Source organism: Dasypus novemcinctus, chromosome 11, assembly GCF_030445035.2.
Source record: "Dasypus novemcinctus isolate mDasNov1 chromosome 11, mDasNov1.1.hap2, whole genome shotgun sequence".
Lineage (NCBI taxonomy): Eukaryota > Metazoa > Chordata > Mammalia > Cingulata > Dasypodidae > Dasypus > Dasypus novemcinctus.
In genome coordinates, this window is record NC_080683.1 from 77,308,887 (window position 1) to 77,330,765 (window position 21,879).

General features: G+C 30.9%; 1 protein-coding gene across 6 annotated transcripts in view; it reads left to right on the forward strand.

Moving 5' to 3' along the window:
* Positions 1-21,879, forward strand: part of GRIK2 (glutamate ionotropic receptor kainate type subunit 2) — a 764,129-nt gene that overhangs the window by 736,413 nt on the left and 5,837 nt on the right. For 4 of the 6 annotated variants that reach the window (XM_071218609.1, XM_058307193.2, XM_058307191.1 and 1 more), the window contains 2 exons: positions 557-782; positions 13,062-13,312. In XM_071218609.1, the coding sequence (XP_071074710.1) occupies positions 557-782; positions 13,062-13,312 (477 nt within the window). Of the gene's footprint in view, positions 1-556; positions 783-13,061; positions 13,313-21,093; positions 21,181-21,879 lie in introns of all 6 variants that reach the window. The other 2 variants (XM_058307194.2, XM_071218610.1) reach the window with 1 other exon arrangement.

Genomic DNA, 21,879 nt, shown 5'->3' on the forward strand with positions numbered 1-21,879 from the left:
TGTAACAAATTCCCCTCATAGCTTCAGCACATACCTTTGTGTATCTTTGGGGGCTAATGTCACATCTGTTGTATAGAAACTGAATTGGAAAAAACAAAACAAAACAAAAAAACACAATTCTTACAGTGTTGATGTATCAATCAGTGACCAGTGTCTGTTTTCCAAATTCAATGCTATAGTAATGTTGAAAGATCAGATTCTACCCAGGAGGTACTCATGTGAGATACATGCTCAAAACATGCCCTTAATTAATCTTGTTCTTTTTTGCATTTATCTATTATCTTCTTTGTCTTACCAGCTGTGTATTTTTGAGCTTTCGGAAATTTTAGAAATATTTGTGAAATAAATCTATACTATACCTAGTAATATTATGAGGAATTACTATGAGAAAACTTTTAATACAGTTTTTAATATCTTTTTGTGTGTTTATATGTCACTATTATTATAATGCAATATAAGAAAAGTGTAAATTAGATATAATACATTCTATCTATTGTAGGAGTAAATAGAAACTATTAAATATCTTATAATGAAAATGTATTTTATTTTTCCTCAGAAATCAAAAATCTCTACATATGACAAAATGTGGGCCTTTATGAGTAGCAGGAGGCAGTCAGTGCTCGTCAAAAGTAATGAAGAAGGCATCCAACGAGTCCTCACCTCTGATTATGCTTTCTTAATGGAGTCAACAACCATTGAGTTTGTCACTCAGCGGAACTGTAACTTAACGCAGATTGGCGGTCTTATAGACTCCAAAGGTTATGGCGTTGGCACCCCAATGGGTAGGTTAGATGTCAGCCACTTGCTCTTTGTTCATTAATCTCAGTTGCTGTGAGAAGAAGGGAAACAGTGCCTCCATATGCCATTAACAATTTTTTTTTTTTTTACCAAATGTATCTTGCTGTGCTTTGTTAAGAGTATAAAGGCAGGGAAACAATTTGAGCACCTGCTTCCAAATGGCAAGTAAAAAAGAAAAATTACTGTCTAAAAATTGGTAAGTAGACATTTTTGCTTCAAATGTCTTAATGGTCCAAAAATTTTCACTGAAATGTCTTCGCCAAAAAATTCAATACTACGTTTTTTATATTTGGTAAAATCTTCTGAAGTTCATTATGGTTCAGAATAGTTTAAACTGGCTTTGAGGGAATTTCAGGTTACTAACCCCTGTAATACTATATATTCCTACATTTATACAGTAGATTCAAAATAATTATTTCATAGTCATTGTAGAAATGGGTAAAAGATAACCTGAATTTCTTTCTCCAAAAATATGCAAGCGTTTCTGAATCCACACGTACTGGTGGTCAATTATATAATGGGGTGTTTGGGATATTATGTGGAAGTTCTTCCAATGATGAGATGCAAGACTAATTCTGGAGGAGATCAATTTGTCTTTTAAGTTAAGGGCATTGAATATAAAATTGATAGTATTGCAATGTACTTTTTAGTTCTCTTTCTCAGGTGACTTGTTTTCTTCTGTTTAACTTGATAATATTTAACTTCCAACTTTAGTGAATCATATCTGATTCATTTATAATATAGTATAAAATTAAATTGGTTTTGAAATTCAGTATATTGAGAGTATCTTCACCTCCTCATATAACTTTATCAAAGTAGTATGTTCTAGAAAGAGGCATTATACACTTCACTCCTAAAATACTTCAGAGAAAAAAGTTTCAGGCAGTAATTAATGATTTTCTAGTCCTACCTCTGCTAGGAATATGGCATCATGAATTACTTATATCTATTTTGACGTTAATAAACACAGTGATACGCAACTCTATTATTTGAATGAGATTCTGCCTTTCTTCCCAAAGACTATCAAGCAGCATCATAATCTGCATTTCCAAATAAATTAGCATTTTCTTTTTATGTCATCTTTGCTCTAGCATACTGAAAATTATTTGTAATACATTCTACTCAGTTTAGTTTTTTAAAAATCACATATAAAAGAATGCATTTAAATTGTGAGTAGTCTCTTGTTTTTTCAAAGCAAGATATGAGATAAATAGATTCAAAACAGAGCAATATAGGCTCAGGTTCTGGAAAATTTAGGTCAGTTCTAGAAATTCCCCAGAATTTTTAGTTTATATCTATAGGAGCTATAATTCATAAGGAAAATTTCATCTTTACTAATATTGTAAGTATGATCAAAGATAGGAGCTTCCTTTTCTTACCTTTTATCATTACTCAGATTTTCAGATATTGTCACAGAGGCATATGTGGTCGGGTACAGGAATTAAAATAGAAAATACCGTGAGGATTTTGAAGTAGAAAACTAGAAACTAGTGTAATACATTAGATAATTTTCCTTTAAAAAAAAAAAAATGTGTCCTCCTCTTTGCCTGCCATGCCTCCTCCTGAATGATTCATCTAGGTGCCTCTCTATCACCATTCATCACTCTGAATGGGATGATTACTGCCCCAAGTATTTTGTGAGAATGACTCAGATATAAGCTATTTAATTAGGGAAGCTCTGTTTACACAAAAATCCCTTAGTGAAGCAATCAACAATGATGTGACGGTAAATGCTAAATAAGCATAAGCTGGTTTAATTAAGTTTGGGGTGACATTAAATACCTTTCATAGTTTCCCTGACCATAGCAATGTTGTTTTAATGAACCATTTACCGTCTTACAGATTTTTGAAGTTGTTGGTGTTCTTACTCATGCATGATACATTAACTGAACATCCTGTTTCATTCAAAAGAATAAAAAAAATAACTCTGGTTGATGTAAAAGCAAAAAAACAAACCATAGCAATTTTCATTAAGGTATATTTAAAATGTGTGATCAGTTGTGGACTTACCTGTTAATTCTCCACAGGTGATAGTCTATTTATCTGAAGAGGGAGCCTTTCTATTTAATGACTTTCTTTTGGCTGCATGGCCTCCCTCCTGTTCACCCATGCTAAAAGCCTTCTTAAATTCTTTTTTGAATATTGAATGCATATTGCACTTTGAGGACTAGGCAGATTCAGCAGTCCATGAGCTGGTAATAAAGCAGCAGGCCAGAAAAATCCATTAGGGCCCGTTGGTGTTATTTTGCTTTGCAGTGTTCAATTTGGTAGAAATATGGTAAACTATTTCTAATTTTAGCAATGACCTAGGGGCATCTTTCATTCCTTTGTTCCCTCTCAACTTTAAAAACATATGGGATATATAAGGCAGCTGAGAAGGGGATGGAGGACAGTGTCCTCCTGTCTGTGCATATTGTCAATGATGTTAGAATTTTCCATAATCTCAGTTGTTCCCATTTTATTTGTGGGATAAAATCAACAGTCAGTTTTAAACAGTCAGTGAATTTCTGTGAACTCAATCCAAATTAGTCATATCATAGCTAAAAAATTACTGAAATACATATTATACATGAACAATGTAAAGGGCAAATGGAAAATGAAGTGATATATTTATAAGGCCATATAATATAAAGTTAAATTTAAAGACAATTTTACCACACACAAAACTGTCATATATATTTGTTTGTATCATATTTACTATTTTAGTTATAAATATCAGAGTACATCCTCATGTCATAATTGAATTTCAATTTTACCTTTACAAATTCATGTTTTAAAACATTTTATATTAATGAATAAAAGATAGCAGTTATCCTATTAATAATTCTCCACTAACTTTTGCCTCATTATAATGCCATTATACATAATCACACTAAAGTTAAAAAAAGTTACATTGGGTTGTATCTTTTCGACTGTTTTAAAGGTGTATCACTGATGTGAACAACGTGAAATTTCATTTTTTTTGTTTCTGTTTTCTAATTTTAAGTGCATGAGGTCTCACTGCTTCTTCATATTTCATTGTTTGATGTGAGAGATGTAGAATTGGTACTAAGAGAGGCATATTGTTTGTTTAAGGCAGATTCCAGTGTTTATAAAAATATAAGTCAGTATGCAAAGCCTGGTTTTTCCCTGTTTCGCTCACCTTCCATTTCTAGCATTCTCAATTCATCATGTAATAAGTACTGTAATATTCATCATTATAGTTACACAAAATTGCCGGCCTTCAGTTCTTCAGCTTTAGTGAAATGAATGAATAAATTTATCTTCATTAGTTGTACATAATGCACTAAAATTGATGCAAATTATTCATCTTTCTGCAGGTCAAACCTTCCATTAAAATGCATTTTTTATTGCATAAGCAGCATGATTTTAATGTTGGTGAAGTGATTTTGCAAAACTAAATCTAAATCTAATAATTTTCAGAGCCCAAATTAAACACAAAAGGTCAAATTACACTTCTAGAAGTTGTACATTCCTGGCATATGTGCTAGAGTCTAGATTTCATGTCACTGAAAACAGATGAGCATCTTAGTAAACTTTGCCTCCTCTGCAGACATCATCAACAGTCTCTTCATGCTCAAATCTAGGAAGCTTCTAGAGGAAATTTGATGAATTGTGAGCACCAGTGTGAGCAGTCCTCATTAATATTGTAAATCGTGACCAAATGGTAACCAAAGAATGCATGCATGCATAGTTCTCATGAAAATAGAATTAGTTCTCATAGATTTTATATATAAACATTCGGTCATTTTATTCACTTAGTGTTTTTTGTTGATTAGCCCAAGACCAGGGATTCATATTTTATTTTAGATCATTTTACCACAGACGAGCTGTGCCAGCCAGTCATCCTTGGGTTAGCAGAGTTTGGTTAAATCAATGTATCAGTCTTAATTAGAAAAAAGTAAGTCAAAACATAGGGGTAAAGTATATAAGTGCACTGGTAGCTATAAAGGCTTTCTAAATAAAAATTAATAAGGAAAGAAAAATGTATAAATAGAGACTGCTAAAGAATAATGCTCATATTTATCACTGACTGTCATGTGATAGGTATACCCTTAGCATTCCCTACAAAGTATGTGGCTTCCTAGTTTCACCTAGGTGTCCTAGGTGTTCTAAATCAAGTTTTGAGCCTTTCTGAGACTCAACGTCCTTTTCTGAAATGTATAATCATGCCTACATAATTGGATTGTGTTAACTATTAAGCATTTTATAGTTGTAGTAGTTGGCTCAGAAAAGATGCATAGTAAAGACTTCTAAAGGTCTATCTTGAAGAAATGTTTTCAAATAATTGAAAGAATGTATTAGTGACCTTTAGATTGTTGATTGTTGTATCCTTTTTTTTTACTCTGTATTTTTTATGTATTCAGAAATACTGAATGTTTGATAGAGAGGGTAGTGTGAGGAAATAATCTATTGCAAACCAATCACAAACCTTTTGCTACAGAAACTACCTGAAGTTTTACCATTAGCCAGTGTATTGTGGCTAACTCATTTTTTGGAAAGAGATTGATATCTACTTTACAAATTTCAGACAATTCCTATTTTAAGATATTATCTAAACAAGCAAAATGAGATGTCCCTACTCCAAACATATCTATGGTGTTTATTAAACAGAGCCAAGATGTGTTAGAAGCATGTGTCTAAAGAAATGTATACTTCCTACAAGAATTGTATCACTCTTCAATCTGTTTGGTTCTGTAAAATATAGATATACATAATCCCTTCTCTTAAGGAGATGAACATGGGCAAACAGACAACACAAAGATAGGAACAGTACAATACTGAACCTGAAGAAATATTCTCTTATGTAGTGCAGGCAAGCAGAAAGGTGAAATTCATTGAGGACCAAAGCAGTCAAGTTGAAAAAGAAACTTTAGCTCTATCACAGAGGATGGGTAGTGAATTCCCTTGAAAAAATTGCTTACTTTCCTAATTTTGGGAGTCTTGATTTTGAGAACTACAACTAGGTTTTCTTTTAAAAGTTACAACTTTCATAATACATTCAGTAAAGTTTGATGTTGGATTTGGAACAAAAACATCATAGTAAGGAAATTATTTCTGACATTTACATTTCTACTAGTATTCAAATGATTACTACAGCACATCCCAAAATCATAAGCAGGTCAGAGTTTATAGGATAAAACTATTTCTATTTCCATACTTAGTGTCAGAGTTGCAGGATTTAAGTACCCAGAGAATAAATGTGACAATGAATCTACTTCCTCAGCCATTTTAAATTTACATATATGAAATGTGTCAGAATCAATGAAAATGGTTTGCTGTTTCATTATGGCCTGATAATATTTGCCCTTCTTTTTTTCACATAAGTTAGAGAATGTTCAGAATATGAATAGAAGGTAACTAAGACATATACTATGTAATGTGGTTTTTGACACATTGTGCATGTTTCATATAAGTATCTCCTTTTTCAATCTTAGATACCTGAATACTCTACTGGGGATTAAGAAAATATTCATCCAAGTAGACTGCATTTACACTACTTTTGTAGAGAGTTCATAAAGATATTGTATTTTGAGATGTGCTACAGAGGAAAAAACACAAACTCTATCCAAATTAATCAATATATTGATTTTGTATACAGGTATTTAATGTTGAAATTTACATTATCTACAATGTCCTTCGTGGCACATTCATTTGATACATTTATGTATTTCCTACTGTGGTCCATATAGTTTCTACCTAATGGTTTTAGACCTCTCAGATGTGTAATGTTCGTAGAATTGAAGTTCTTCATTTTTCTTCTCCTCTTCCCTCATTTCTACATTAACAGGGATATTACATATTTCACTATACCTCTGATATCTTGAACCCATTTATTCCTTTATATCTAGAAGAAATGAACAAAGTATTTGGATTTAGAATGCTCTTTCATTTTCTTTTCCCATGCCTATGTTTCCAAGAAAGAGAATAGAAGAAGGTAGGTAAAAGGAAGAGAAAGAAGAGTGATTTTTAATTATTTTTAATTAAATTTTAAGTGTGATATAAATTTGACTTTGGATAATTGCTCTGTTGAATTTAATAAGAATGTGAGGTGTCCAACATTTGAAGTTCTTACTTTACTTTTTTGTCTATATTATGTTCGACCAGCCCTTGAATTACTTCTTTTCATTCAAAAACATTTGTTGAATTCTAGTGATAGATATTGTGCTAGATGTTGAATGAAATAAGGTGAATAATGGATTATTGCTTACCTGTCACTGACTGGTAGCTTGTTCTAAGCCAACATTTAAAGGAAATTAGGTGTTTAGATATATGTCATACTTTTTACACTACAATTTTTAATGACGTGGAATGATCAAAACATTACTAAAGTTCTTTGAGGCAAGTCTTTGAGACTGTGACAGAGTCATATATTCACAAGACATGTAAATGAGCATATTTCAGAGACAGCACAATATCTTGGGATAATAGAAAGCTAAAAGAAACATAAAATTATTAGTAGTCTGCACAATAAAAATGTCTTCCCAGATCCAAAGGTATTAAGTACTACCAGGTTGCAACTTAATTCTGTATCATGTACAGTTTATTCATGATAATCTGAATAGCTAAGAAATTCAAGATAAACAAAACTAAAGATCTTCAGTAAATTGATATATAGGATTTTTTATTAGGAAGATCAGCAATACTCAGCCCACGCTTCAGAAATTTTAAAAAATGATGAAAAAATGTGGCTGGTATCAGGAAGAAAAAATGTTATCCACCCCCCCCCCCCAAAAAATGGTTTTATAAATTTTGATATGCAAAAGTATTTAAATAACTCTTATTCCCCATAATTATCTTGCAAAGATACTTGAAAGTCAGGTGTTGAGATCTGTTTTAAGATGAGCAGTGTGATGTAAATTCTTATGATATCATTCTTCATGAAATATACCTAGCAATAAATGTAAAACTGAGCATATTAAAATACAACTTGATGAGCTTGGGTAAAAATGAGTGGGATAATAATGTATAAATTCAAAGACAGGAAGAAGATATGTAGGCGGAGTCAAGTAAAAAGTTTTAATAAGGAACAGTGTATTGCAGACAGAAAGAATTTACTCAATAGCAATAATAATTATTGACGACCATACCTTCCAAAGTGGGATTAAAAGAAAATGGTTGTGACATTAACAGATAAAAGGAAAAAATATTATTCTCTTGAAAATAAATTCAACTATTATAGACAGGTTTTTTTTTTTTCATTTTCCCTTTTGTGACCTATAATGGATAGATGGAAGCCTTTATTTTGCTAATATATAATGTGAATTTGCAAAAGACATATTTGTTATGGAATAGTCTTCACATTTATTTGACCAAAGAATCCTTTGATAATGAAACACAGACCTATATTTCCCAAAAATTGTGTGAGAAAACCAAATTTTGATAATATCAGTATAAGGTTTAGAAGGAGATATTTGTAGAGAGCAAGAGTTATTTTGTTTCTGAACTTTTTTTTTGATTAAAACACACAGAAGCCAGATTTGAAAGTAAAGATACTTATGGCAGGATGGAAGGGAGATAGCCATAATATGGATAAGGTGGTTTCAGCACATTTTGCTAACACTCATCAGGTATTGGACAACTTGTTGTTCATCCTCTAAAGAAAAGCTATTTTATCTATCAACAAGTATCTCCAATAATTAAAAGTAATTATTGACTGCAGGTACCTTATCACTTCTCAATCCAGATGTATTGAAATAGGATAAGGAAATAAGTTGGTACGTATTTAGAATTCTAGGTTGTTATAGAGTATGAAAGATGCAGTTGATTAAGAAAATCAGTAAATTGTATAGTAGGCTTAGACTTTGGAAACAGGTAGGTATATCTACATGTTCATTCCATTCTTTCAATAAGACACTTAAAGAGAAAGGAAGGAAGGAAGGAAGGTAGGAAAAAAGGAAGGAAAGAGGGAGGGAGGGAGGGAGGAAGAAAAGAGAGAAAGAGAAGAAGTGAGAAAGGAGAAGGTAAGGGAAAGGAAGGGAAGTTAAGCTAAGTGAAGAGAAAGGAGGAAAGGGAAGGAAAAGAAGGACAGGAAATAAAATAGAAGAAAGGAAGAACAAAAAGAGTTTATGAGAAAGAGGGAAGTAAAGGGAGAATGGAAGAGTGGGGAAGGGATGGAGGGAGAAAGGGAGGGGATAAAAGGATGAATTCAGCCTGTTTAATGAAAACCGCCAGGTTAGCTCTAACATATTTGGTGAAATTTGTATTTCCTATGGATAATAATCATAGTTTATTCTTCTAAGGAGCTTTAATCTACTTTTGGGGAGAATTTTTATGAAGTCATAATGTTATGTGAATTATTTTATCAAATTTTAAATTTAGAGGTTTTTAGAGATGATAATTCTGTTATCAAGAAAATGCTGAATAGTACATTTGTAGTTTTTGTTTGTAAGCATGCTATACATATACTATCACTGTGTAATACTTGAATTGCACTTTATGCCTCCTGGTAGAGCATTTTGAGCTCCAGTTCTTATGCATCTTATAAGGGGTTTCCTTCTGAACATTCAGGTTTTATTATGGCTTTTTTCTTTCTTCCTTCCTTTCTTCTTCCCTCCTTCCCTTCCTTCATCTCTTTCTCTCTCCCCCCCATGTCTTTTATTCTTTCTTTTTTGCAACTAGATCCTTTTCTACCTGGAATCTACTGACAGTTGCAAAATGAATATTTTTCCACAATTCCTTACTTTTGATATGGAAAATCAAATTAAATAACCAAAGAAAGTCCCATTAAGATATTATAAAAGAAACAAGGACCACAAGTTGCAAACTGAAGATATTTGAGCTAAATCCAAATTTCATAGGTGTTAGGCTTATGCAGCATGTGTTGATTTTTTAAAAGATTTTTTTTTTTTGCCAAAATTTCAAATGCATGAGATTTTAGACAAAATATTTCTAAATGTGATCTCATCAACAATGAAAATGTCAGATAACCCTAGGTTGAAATTCCCACTGGGCATTAATAAGAGTGTAACTAAAGAACTTCTGTGACTGTAAGTTGCCATCTTCCAGATATTTAGGTATGGCTTCATTCATTCATTTATAGTTATTTGTCAGCCCACTTAGGCATTTAAGAATTTACTTTCTAATTGCAAAATGCCATGGTATAACAGACACATTTACCATTTCCTCAGTTGTTTTCTAATCAAGCTTAGAAACCTCTTGCTAAAATACACATCTTTCTCAGAAGCAGAAACAGTGTGTATGGTATAGCTCCTCTCAGTTGACAATCAATGCTGTCATAATTCTTTGCTTGCTTATGGATAGAGGCAGAAGGTGGGACTTGGATGAAATTTAAGTCCTATCTAAGTAACTAATGGTGGTTTACTTCATTAGAGCTAAGTGTGTGACTTCCTGTCACAAGAAAGATGAAAGGTATTTTTGTTCTTTGATGTCTATGCATAAGTGAGACTTTCAGCTAAATAAAATTTCAGTCCATATTTGACGTCAAGTAGCATCTACATAGAAATGAGTTGCAAAGAAGATCAAATGATGTACCAAAGAAGCAAAAATTCATTGTTAAATTATTGTTCATTTTAAAATATAATAACTTAAAATATAACAATTAAGGGAAGACAAATAAAATATATCAGTGATTTACTTTCACAGATTCTGTATCCTATATTATTTCATCCTGTTAAAAATCTTAACATGAAGTGTATTAACTTGGTACGTTTCATTCAAACCAGATGTTAACACATTAGAGAAACAAGAGTGCCAAAATTTTCCAGCAATGGGATATCTTTATATTCACATCAGTGCTGGAAATAAATCCGTTGGTAAGAAATAACGATGTGCACATCATTTGCTGAAGAGTGGGATACTTTTGTTTGTTTTAGTCCTGTTTTATTCTTGAGGAGGGAGGGAAAATATTGTTTTTGAAGATATTGGAATAAACATTCAATTGATATGGAAAGTTGGCAATAAAATAATTCTCTTGCAATATTGCTCAAAATGAGAAATGAACTAACATAAAATATTAATTAGCTGTTCCCAGAATTTTCCATAATTGAAAGTCTATTTTCCAAGTAATCACCCTGTAGCATCTTATTTAAAACTGTACTTTCAGAAAAGAAACTGCATGTTTCTATTAGTCAGGCATGGTCATTCTCACAAGTACTGTCAGCACAAGATTTATTTCGGATATTGTATTTCTAATGGAAACATATATGATACACTACATGCCTTAGTTTGCTATGGCTGCTGTAACAAAATACTTCAAACTAGTTGGATTTAACAATGGAAACATTAACTCATGATTCTGGAAACTAGAGGTGTAAGATCAAGGTGTTAACAAGGCTATGCTTCCCCTTCAAGGGAATGCTCCATTCCATGGCTCTCACCTGGCTTCTGGTGGGTAGACAAAAATCAATCCATTACATTACAATTCTCTTCTTAAAATGGAAGGCTTTTATTTTTTCCTCAATCAAATCTTTATTTTGCAGGAAAAATACATGACAAAACAGATTGGCTACTCAGAGTAAAAATGATTTTGCAACTGCTGTTATAAGGCAAGATGTAGTACCTTAATGAAAAGTAGATAGCCATATTAGAAGGCCTGAATTTATGGTATTTTGTTACCTCACAGAGAAACAAAGAGCAGCAGGTTGTCGTATTTAGATTGTATTAGGAATGTCCTCATTAAGTTATTATGCCCCTCAGATTATGAGTGTTTATTATGTGATAAATTCTTAAGGATTCATATAGATATAGACAGACAGATGGATAATACTCTGATCCAAGGATCTCGTGATCTATTAGGAATGTAGGCCACATCTAGAAAGATAAATAACAATACCAGCTGAACTAGACTAAGTCCTGTAAAGTTAGAAAATAGTATGAATTTGGTTAATCTATGGAGATATGAAGTCGTTGAATTGAGGAATTTAAATTAGTCATTAGCATCAGAGTAGTATTTAGAAGAGAGGATAGGAGAGAAGTCAAGAAGCAGAAATTACCCTAGTATATTTGGAAATTATTGCACAATGAAAATCAAGTATTTGGTCCTCAATTATAAGAATGGATAGTGCCTCTTTTTAGAAAAGCTCTTAAAAATGCTATATAGAGGCCATATATGCTATATCTTCTAAGTAGATAAAATATTAAAGAAACAGCACCTCCAGCTGAATTTGGTAGAACTTGATTGCTGCAAAATTTTCAAGAGGTTATTTACCTCCTATGATGTAAGTCTTGCCCAAGATTTTAATTACCCTTAGTCAAAATAAAGTTTTAAGTATAGACGTACATATATTGAAGCAGAAATAAAATCATACACAGCTTTGAATGGAAGCTGAAGTGTTCTATATTTCTCTATAAGTACTCATGGATGAATTTATGTTGAAAGATGGCAAGTACAGTAGCGTGTTTAAGGAAAGAAGATGTAACTTCAGAGGCTATTTCTGGGTGGGAAAAAACAGACTAACCCCTTAGGACAGATGTTGAAAGATGCATTCGTTCAATATTTTTTTATACTTCTGGTCAGCCAATTAGAAACAAAATTCTACTTAGCATATAGTAGCTACTGCCGATGAGTATCTGCCCTACCAGCATAAATACTAAACTCCCTTTATATTTTAAGCCTCTACTGAAAAGAACATTTCCCCTCAAAGCAAAAAATAGTAAACAAACAAACAAACCTAATGTCAGTCTATCAGGCTAAATTGCCATAATTATTTTGGAATGATTGAAGTTGGTAAAAAGCCTGTGCCTTTTACATCAAATAAAAAATGTGAGTCACTACCTATTATTTACAAAATATTTGGTATCCTTGATTATAACTTGTTTAACCACGGTTGCCTTAAATTATTGTCCTTAATCTTGAGAAACAACATTGTTTCATGGCTTTCCTAAAAATGGAAGTAACCATTTTATCAATGCTCTGGTTTCAGTGTAAAATGATTCCTAGACCTTAACTAAACACGCTTACACTTTATCCACTTCTTTTTTTGTTGTTCCTGCTTACTGTTTTAAATATTATCCAATGCTCTGAGCTGAAACTACCTTTTAGAAGGAGACATTTCTTTCTTAAAAGTCATAATTCATGATACCCTTCAAAATCTTGAAAGGTCATCCGCCTTATTTATCTTGTTTAACTGCTATTTTCTGTCCGTTTCAGTTGGCTTTCTCCACTGAAAATAAATATTGGCACATTTTGGTGCATTTGGAAAAATCTCTGCCCTTCTCTCTCATACTCCATCATTCTAACCCTTGATTGTGAAATTCCAGGTTCCTTGAAATAATTTCTAACATTCCCTCTGCTTTTCTAGGTTCTCCCTATCGAGATAAAATCACCATAGCAATTCTTCAGCTCCAGGAGGAAGGCAAACTCCACATGATGAAAGAGAAATGGTGGCGAGGCAATGGCTGCCCAGAGGAGGAGAGCAAGGAGGCTAGTGCACTGGGGGTTCAGAACATCGGCGGCATCTTCATTGTTCTGGCAGCCGGCTTGGTGCTTTCAGTTTTTGTGGCAGTGGGAGAGTTTTTATACAAATCCAAAAAAAACGCTCAATTGGAAAAGGTAAATGTGGCTTTTGCAGTTTAAAACCACCATTGTCTTATAATAAAACTATTTTTGATTTTTCCAACCCAGCTGATAATGCTTAGAATTGTGGCTCTTCATTGCCAAGTTCTCACATGGGACTTTGTATCACTGGATTTTAAATTTGATCTTACTATGCTTAACTGCAGTCCGTTTTCAAGACAAGAGATTAACCTCTTATTGAAGCATCAAAAAGGAGAAACTTTTGCCGCCTAGAAGTTCATTTCAGTTAGGTTAATGGAGAAATTGATTTACTAATGAAGAAAGGAAAATAAGGAACTATAATATGAAGAAAAAAGATACTTCTCTGCTGATAAAGAGGGTTTAAAGATACAAAACTTTCTAATAGTTTCAAGTTAGAGAGTAAATGAAATCTTTTACTTTAAGATTTATACTCCAGTAAACTTTCATCTAAAAAAAAATCTTTGAAGTGTGAAATTATAATTAAATTTTTACATTAATGAATGTGTGAAAATACTATGTTTTCCTTTTTTTTTTTTTTGCCATTTATTGATTCCTAATAGGCTCTTTATTCCTTTCCACCAAAGTGTTTAGAAGAATATGTATAAGCCTTAAAAATATTGAGACCATTAAAATTTTTCATTGGATTTTAATATATTTAGTCTTTTTACAAATATCTTTGTATTTTATTTTTGAAAAGTTTGTGACCTCATTCAGATTCTCTATTTCTGGATTTCTTTGCTCATTTCTGTAAGTGTGAGAAGGCATTAAGAGAGAAGTCTCTCTTTCAGATGGTACTTGACATCTCTTGTATGTCAATTTATGGCTCCGTTCATGAAATAGCTCCCTTAAAGGTTTTAAATCTTTTGGTACTTTGTTGATTTAGTCTTGTGTATATACACAGACCATTTGTTTTTAGTAAAACTCAACTTTTTTAGGGTTTAAATTTTAGACCTTGCAGAACAGTGAGATTACATTTGCTTTAATATTTGAAAGGTTTATGAATTCTTAATGGTAAATATGAAGAACAATAAACTGGTATTGTAAAAAATAAAATCGTACATGGATACAGGTCAATATATTCTGTTAAGATTCTTGGAAGTTTTTATACCTTTAAAACAATCTTGAAAAGCAAAAAGGTTTTCCTTTGTCTTTAATAATTTATGTTATAATTACTTATCCTCTCTTGAATCAGAATTTTGGATACAGTACTTCCATGTTTTTACTTGACTGCATAAGTTGATACTTTGAAATACTGTTTTTAGGAATGAGTATTTTGTTAGCCTCTTTCTGTCTATGACACTAAAATAACCAACAAAAAACTGAGAAATTCAAATGCACAATTTATTTCCCACAACTTTTAAGATAACCGTTTCTGGTCACTTGGCTGAATCAAGTTTGCTTCACTGGTGTGAATGACCATTAGGTCCAGGTAGACTTCTTAGTGCTGTGATCATTTTTATAGTGTCAAAATGAGTTTTGCATTAAGTGTAAAGGACTAACTAAAAAAGAAAAATCTGAACTCATCAATTGCCATTTTTACTAAAATCTGCCAAAAATGTAAAATTAATTTGGTTAGTGAATGTTTAAAAATATCCAAAAAATTATAGAAGGAATTTGGGTCTTCTAGTTGTAACCTCAAATAACCCATATGTAAATAATTTCCCTTAAGTTTATAGCTCAAATTGATTATAAAATTAATTCAACTCTTGAAAATATGTGGTTTTCTATTGTCCTTGTTTCCCTATGTCCTCTTCTATAATTTTATATAGATTTCTTATAATTTTACCTATGCATGATTCTTTTACAAGCATCTGTTCAAGGCAAAATAAAAGGTATGGGGAGTTAGTGCTATAAAATAGCCTGCTTCATTGTTATCATAAAGAATTAGTTTAGTCTACTTTTTCATATATCAACCAACTCTCGTGACAGTCTATGAAGAGGCCTATATTTATATGATCTTCTAAGAAATTAGAGAAAGAAACAATGCACATCTCCAATACTCCTTTGCATGCTATTTATTTGTATATGTTGGTTTCTATGTATACCTCTCCCAATTAGACTCTTATTTCCTGCAGAATGAGGGCTTAGTGTTTTTATTTTATATATCTAGAGCCTTGAACAACAGTGCCTGATTAAACATTATCTATCTTCCTATCTTTCTATATATATCTATGCAAATTAATGATGAAGCTGATTCTTGTAACCTATTTAGAAAAGCTGATTATGAAACATAAAAAAGAATTTCTGTTTCTATGTAATTCAAAATGGCAAATTAAATAACTTTGAATTTAGTAGAAGTGATCCATTTTATTTATCATGATAAATGAGATTCTTGGGCTCAATTCTTCTTCATTTTTCTTGAGAAACAGCTCCTATTAGGTTGGGTTATACAGCTGTTTAACACCTTACTTAATTATTTTAGATTAGCCACAAAATACTCCTAGATTTTAACATAATCTATACATGACACAGAAATTCAGTTTATTTGCACATAACCATGATTGTACCTTAACCTAGATTTTTTAAAAATTTAATACTAAAATAAACACTTGTGAAATTATTCATTTATTCAAAAAAATATTATTGGAAACCAAATATGCAATGAATTGTGTTTGGCACTTTGAAGATAAGTAAGGATGTATTAGTCACGATTCAGTCTCCAGGTGCTTTGCTATCTCTTCTCTTCTATCCCTTTTTCTTTCTTCTTTCCTTAGTCTAGACTATTTCTGTACTTTTAAAAAGAACAAATGAAATTTCTTCTCTTTATCTAAAGGTAGTAGATACACAAAGCCTAGATGAGTATATGAACTTTATTGATAAAATGGGGAATAGCTAATATCTTTCAATATCTAGTCCTACCTTCAATATTGACAATTTTATTATTATTATTACTATTTTGGGGTGAAAATAAAAATGTTTTTCTAGTACATGTTTTGGAAACAAATAGCTTTTAACCAAAATGGCACTTTTATAGTTCCAAATTTTTTTCTTAGTAAAAGTAATATAAGAATTTATCATTTTTAAATGAAGGAAAGTTTAAAATGAAAACATAATAAAGCTGAAATATGTAGACATTAAAAATTTCAAAAACTAAATTGCATTCCTTTCAGATAGCCACAAGATGTTGTATTACAATTTTTACAGTACTTAATGGCTTTAATTTAGTGCAAGTCTTAAAGTGTCAAAGATACATGGTTTTCACTTATTCAGACTTTTAAAATAGATACTTATTTTTCTGTAATTTCAAACTTTAAACTTGGCCATTTGGAAAGGTAGTCTAAATATTTTTCTTGTCCAAATGTTCCTTAAGAACTACTAATCAACTTGCATTTTTAAAATAATTTTTTTGCCTTACCATTTTCCTGATTTTTAAATATTGCTACTTAAGGTTTACTTATCAAGCAGTCCAAAAACTATTGTACTCCTGAGACAACCATCAGTGCATTTCAGATGCATGTGGATTTGTGTGCAGAGTTCAATTTCCCCTTCCAAATATTATTTATAATAGAAACAAACTGCATAGTCTGATAATATTAATTATGAAATTTTGCTCCATAAACACAAATTATATGATATAAATAATTTTACTTTTTATAAAAGTATTTTATGACATAAATATGGTTCATTGACTTCTGTTTAAAATTAGTCTTCACTCCTTAAATATTGAATATGTACTGTTTTAAAAGTTATACATAATTCTGCCTTCTTTTGACTTGCAGAAAGAACAGTAACATAACTTCTACGGTTTGATTTTTTCTGTCCTATTTGTATGCAGAATTATTCTCTCTCCCATGTAACTGAAAATGAATTTGCCTGTTATAAATTGTTTCTATTGAACTGTTTGTACAGGAATCTTTGAGTTCTCAGGCACGAACTGTATTTCAAAACTATTTTAAAATATTATTCCCTATCTTATTACATAAGAAAATTAATGTAGTAAGTATGCCTGAGAAACTAAAAATGTTATTATTGCTCAGATAGTGAATTGGTAAGAAGTGTCCCCATTTTAAAAACATCTTTTTACTCTAACTTTTATCTAATATGGTTGAAGTATATTTCAAGAACTACATAGTACTGCTGATTTTCAGAACATAGTCCATTTTAGTCAATATAGTTATTTCTACTATGGAACACTGGTAAATCATATTCAAGATAATTCTCAAATAATAATATTTTTCCAGTCACTGAAAGTTCAAAAAAAGAAAATGATGACACGGAATATTCTTCAGGCTATAGTTGAATAATAAATATGGAAGGTGGTCATAAATCTTAGTAGTAGCCACACAAATGAATGAAATATTGCAATTTTGGGAATGATAATGAGAAAATCAGAGTGGCTTAGTTTAAACTTGTAAGACTAGGGATCCTGGTGAATGATTATTTATCAGAAACACTTTTCAAAATTGGCTAAATCTTATTTCATGAAAACAGGTTTTTCACAGATCCCTATACACAAATTGATGTATAAAGTCACCTAAACTGTAGGTAGTAATTTAAAAGAGTCTCATATATTACCTCTCAGAATATCAAAGTATTAGTTCTCACAAGAGCAATGTTTTTAAAAAGAAGCCATTCATTGGATGTGGTATAAGCATGCAGGCAGTGTTATAAATCATCAGTAAAGATTTTATGTCAATATTTACATATTTTTCCAGCCATGACTTATATTCAAAGCACAAAACATTCATGCTTTCCATTAATTATGTTTAATGCATGACATTTTAGCTGCTTTTAACTTTTCAGAAGTTAAACGTTTTAGGTAAATTTTCAATGTAAGAGAATTTAACCTCAAAGCACATTGCTTTTCAGAAGTTAGATATTGTAAATAAACTTTGGACAAATAGTCTATTTTGTAATGTTTTTATGTCACTGGCTTTCTCTGAAAGTAGAGTATCTCTAAATTTCCATTGATATCTATACAAAGACTAAATGGATACTTTTTATTATGTCTTTACATGTAAATATAAAATCATTCTGTAGAATGAGGTATCAGTCTTCATACTGAGTCAGCAAAAGAACTTTTAAGTTATTGATTTATGGTAACTATTGCTCTTTATTCCCACTTATAATGATTTTTTAAAGTTCGTAGCTAGATAAAATAATCTTACTACTTTACTTTTATAAACAACTTTAGAGTTTTTGAACTAAAATAACTCATTTGAGTAAAAATCAGTACTGAGAATAATGCAAATATTATTATCCATATTGTGCAGGTAAAGATAATAAATATCCCAAAGGGCAAGTATATTTGCCAAAGTACAAGATGCCTAGTCTAACTCTATTTACACGATACCATAATACACAAAATAGAAGGAGAATGCATTACTATTTTTCTTGATAGCTTCCTTCTCTGAAGTTCCACTGAGAAAATCTGTGATTAGGGGTTTGAGTTAAATAGGTTGTGGCCTTTGCTCACAAACATTGTCTAATTACTTGACTTGCCTCTCCCTGGGCCTATGCATTAAGCATGGGTTTGGCAATAAAAAAGACTTGGCATCATTTCTCAACTTCGTTCAACCTTGCATAAAATTGCATAACCTTTCTAAAGTTCTGTTAAAGTAAATAAATGGAGTTAAGAATGACCCATGAATAAACTTGATTTAAGAAGTAAAATAGTTAATATGCATAAAGTTCTTTGTACATGCCTGTCATATTTGAAGCATCATTATTGATATCATTATTATTCCTAAAGCTGATATATTTCAACTGCTGAACCTTTGGCAAAGGAAGCTTTTCCTGGAATTAAGCATTAGTTATTTGGATGTTATAATTTTTTTTTTTGAAAAATTGCATCATAATGACTGCCAGCGTAATGTGATAATTAACATTGCTTTTTCTCAAAATGCTTTCCATAGTTGTATTGACTAAAGTAGTGTTGAAGCTTGTCAGACCTTATTTATTGATTTTTCTAGCCTAAGTATGGGAAGTGTAAAAATGTGTAATGATGTACCATATTTCACTGTCTCATTATATTTGCAAAATACAATATGAAGATATTGGGTGACTCTTTCTGTAATAGGCAAAGTTTCTGAGAATATTTAATATTTAATATTTGGTTATGTGTTTATCATTGTGAAACAACTCAGTCTAAAGTATAGCATGCTTTGTCATTTTACTTATTGGAAAAGAAATGTATTTCTTTTTGTCTCATAATTTTTTGTGATCTAGTTTATTATTTAACATTCAAATGACTTATCCTCTATTAAAAATGGACTCCAGGAAAAGGCTTGACTCAGATTCAAATCACCATTAATTAAACAGGATACTATAATAGAGAAATCATAGAATGGAAATCAAGGGAACAAGATTCACATCTTAGCTTTGATATCAGCTATGTGCATGACCTTAGATCGATAACTTGACTTCTTGAGTTTAAGTTTTTCTAGCTGTAAAATTACAGTGATTAAATAATAAGACTAACGACTCTTTATGTAAAGTCACTTCCTGATTGCTGCACAGTTTATCTAAATAATTTAACTTCTTCAAAAAGATAGTTGTTCTAAAACTGAATATGAAGATCAAAGTTATTATATATATATATTTTAGCATGACTGTCTTAATCAGTCACTTTTCATATTTCTTTGCTTCAAAGTATATTCATTTAGTCATATTTCAATTCCAACATTTTTATTATAGCTTTAGTTAGTAGCTTTTTTTAGAGTACCAATTGAGAATAACATGAATCAAAAGGAATGGGTCACATTAAATGACACTTATCTTTCTTATTTAATATATAAGTACCTCTACAGAGTATGGTATATTATGTCTTATATCCTTTTTATTCCGTTTTATTTTACATCTAATATGGAATAATTTTCTGCAGTTGATCACCATGATTGTTTTGATTTGTCTCCGCTACATATAATTCAAAATTATTTGGGCAAAGGGTTTATAGACTCAGAGATTAGTTAGAAAAATGGTTCAGAATGGACTAGATAGACATAATTAGTTGACAAATGATTTAAATGACAAACACAAAACACTTTGTTGTGTGTTAATATATATTGGAACATTGAGATTCAATATGGAATAGAAGCAGCCCAAATATATTTTTGTAATGATTCAAGTAGCAATTGTATGCAAACAATAGTTGGAAATTATTCTGAATGAATATTGGAAGATCATTTAATTAATTTAATGCTATCAAAGAAAAAGAAAGCAAGACATGCCAAATGGAGTCCTCCTTAAAAATAAATACTAAATATAGACGTGAGAGTAGCATAATATTTTGTGATTATTTCTCCTTTGGGTGATAGATACACATAAAGTAACTAGCTTAAATATTTTTTTAAATGTCAGACTAGTTATTTTTCATCAGTTGCTATTTTTAAAAAGATGTTGCTAAATATAATAATTTTAATTTAAAAATGAAGTTTAAATATGTCAGTTTTCAATGTGAAGCATGACTGTAACCAGATATCTAATATTAAAAAAATATTCTATGCTTCTTCAAATTCTGTCACATCACATTATCAAATAAGCAAATCCATAAATATAACAGATAAGCTATTAAGAATAAATTATTCTATAGTACCAATTACAATGTTCTTGAGAGCATTTTTTTGGGAACTCTATGTTTTATAATTATACTAAAACTACAATATATAACCTTAAAAAAGGAATGTATATATAGCTAACATCATACTTTTAGAGTCTTCAGACCTTCAATGTTTCAAGAAGTAAAATGTGTAAAAACAGTTTGACTCATCAAATATAGTGAACTTTCTAATGAGTTTTACAAGTTTAAATGCAATTATACCTGCTAACAGCTCAAAGATGTAAATTTTCATTTTCAGGAATCTTCTATTTGGTTAGTGCCACCCTACAATCCAGACACTGTTTAGTAAACTTTTGAAACTTACTAAAAGAGGTTTTTAATAATGGTTAGTATCCTTGTGCCTTTTCTTTTTTCTTTTTGTAGTCTGTTATATTCATGTGGAGAAACATTTTTGTTGTTGTTTTCACTCTAAGGAACTTAAGTTATTTAATGACACAAACTTTCAAGTGTTCCCACTAGGGAGAGTTGATTTCCTTTCCTTTCTCTCTCTCTCCTTCTGTCTCCCACACGTCTCTTTCATTCTTTCTTTCTTAATATAACCTGGAGAACTCCTGTTTAATGTGCACTTCAATTTTTCAAAGTCTTATTTCATGATCCAATAAAAAAGCTTAAAAATTTTCTAATGTTTATATGAAGTAGGAAATTCAATTTCCTTTCATTGAGGGAAAGCAAGGTAGAACTTAAAAGACATACAAATTCTATATACAACAAAAACAGAGAAATAAGTATACTTCACCAAAAATCTCCATAGGTTTGACTTAATATTCTTTCATAGATCTAGATATGGAATTTGTATTCTTATGCTTTAAAAAAAGAAATGAAATATGCATTTGCATTAATACCCAAATGAGTCATGTGATATAATTAAGATCCTTTCATTTGTCATATTGATTCCAAAATCTTGCTCAGATCTAAAGTGCTTCATGATTATTATGATGGATTAGAAATATTCTATAAATTAGAAGAGAGCCTATTGTCTTACAGTGACTTTATTATTAACCTGAGATAAAATTATTTTTTAGGA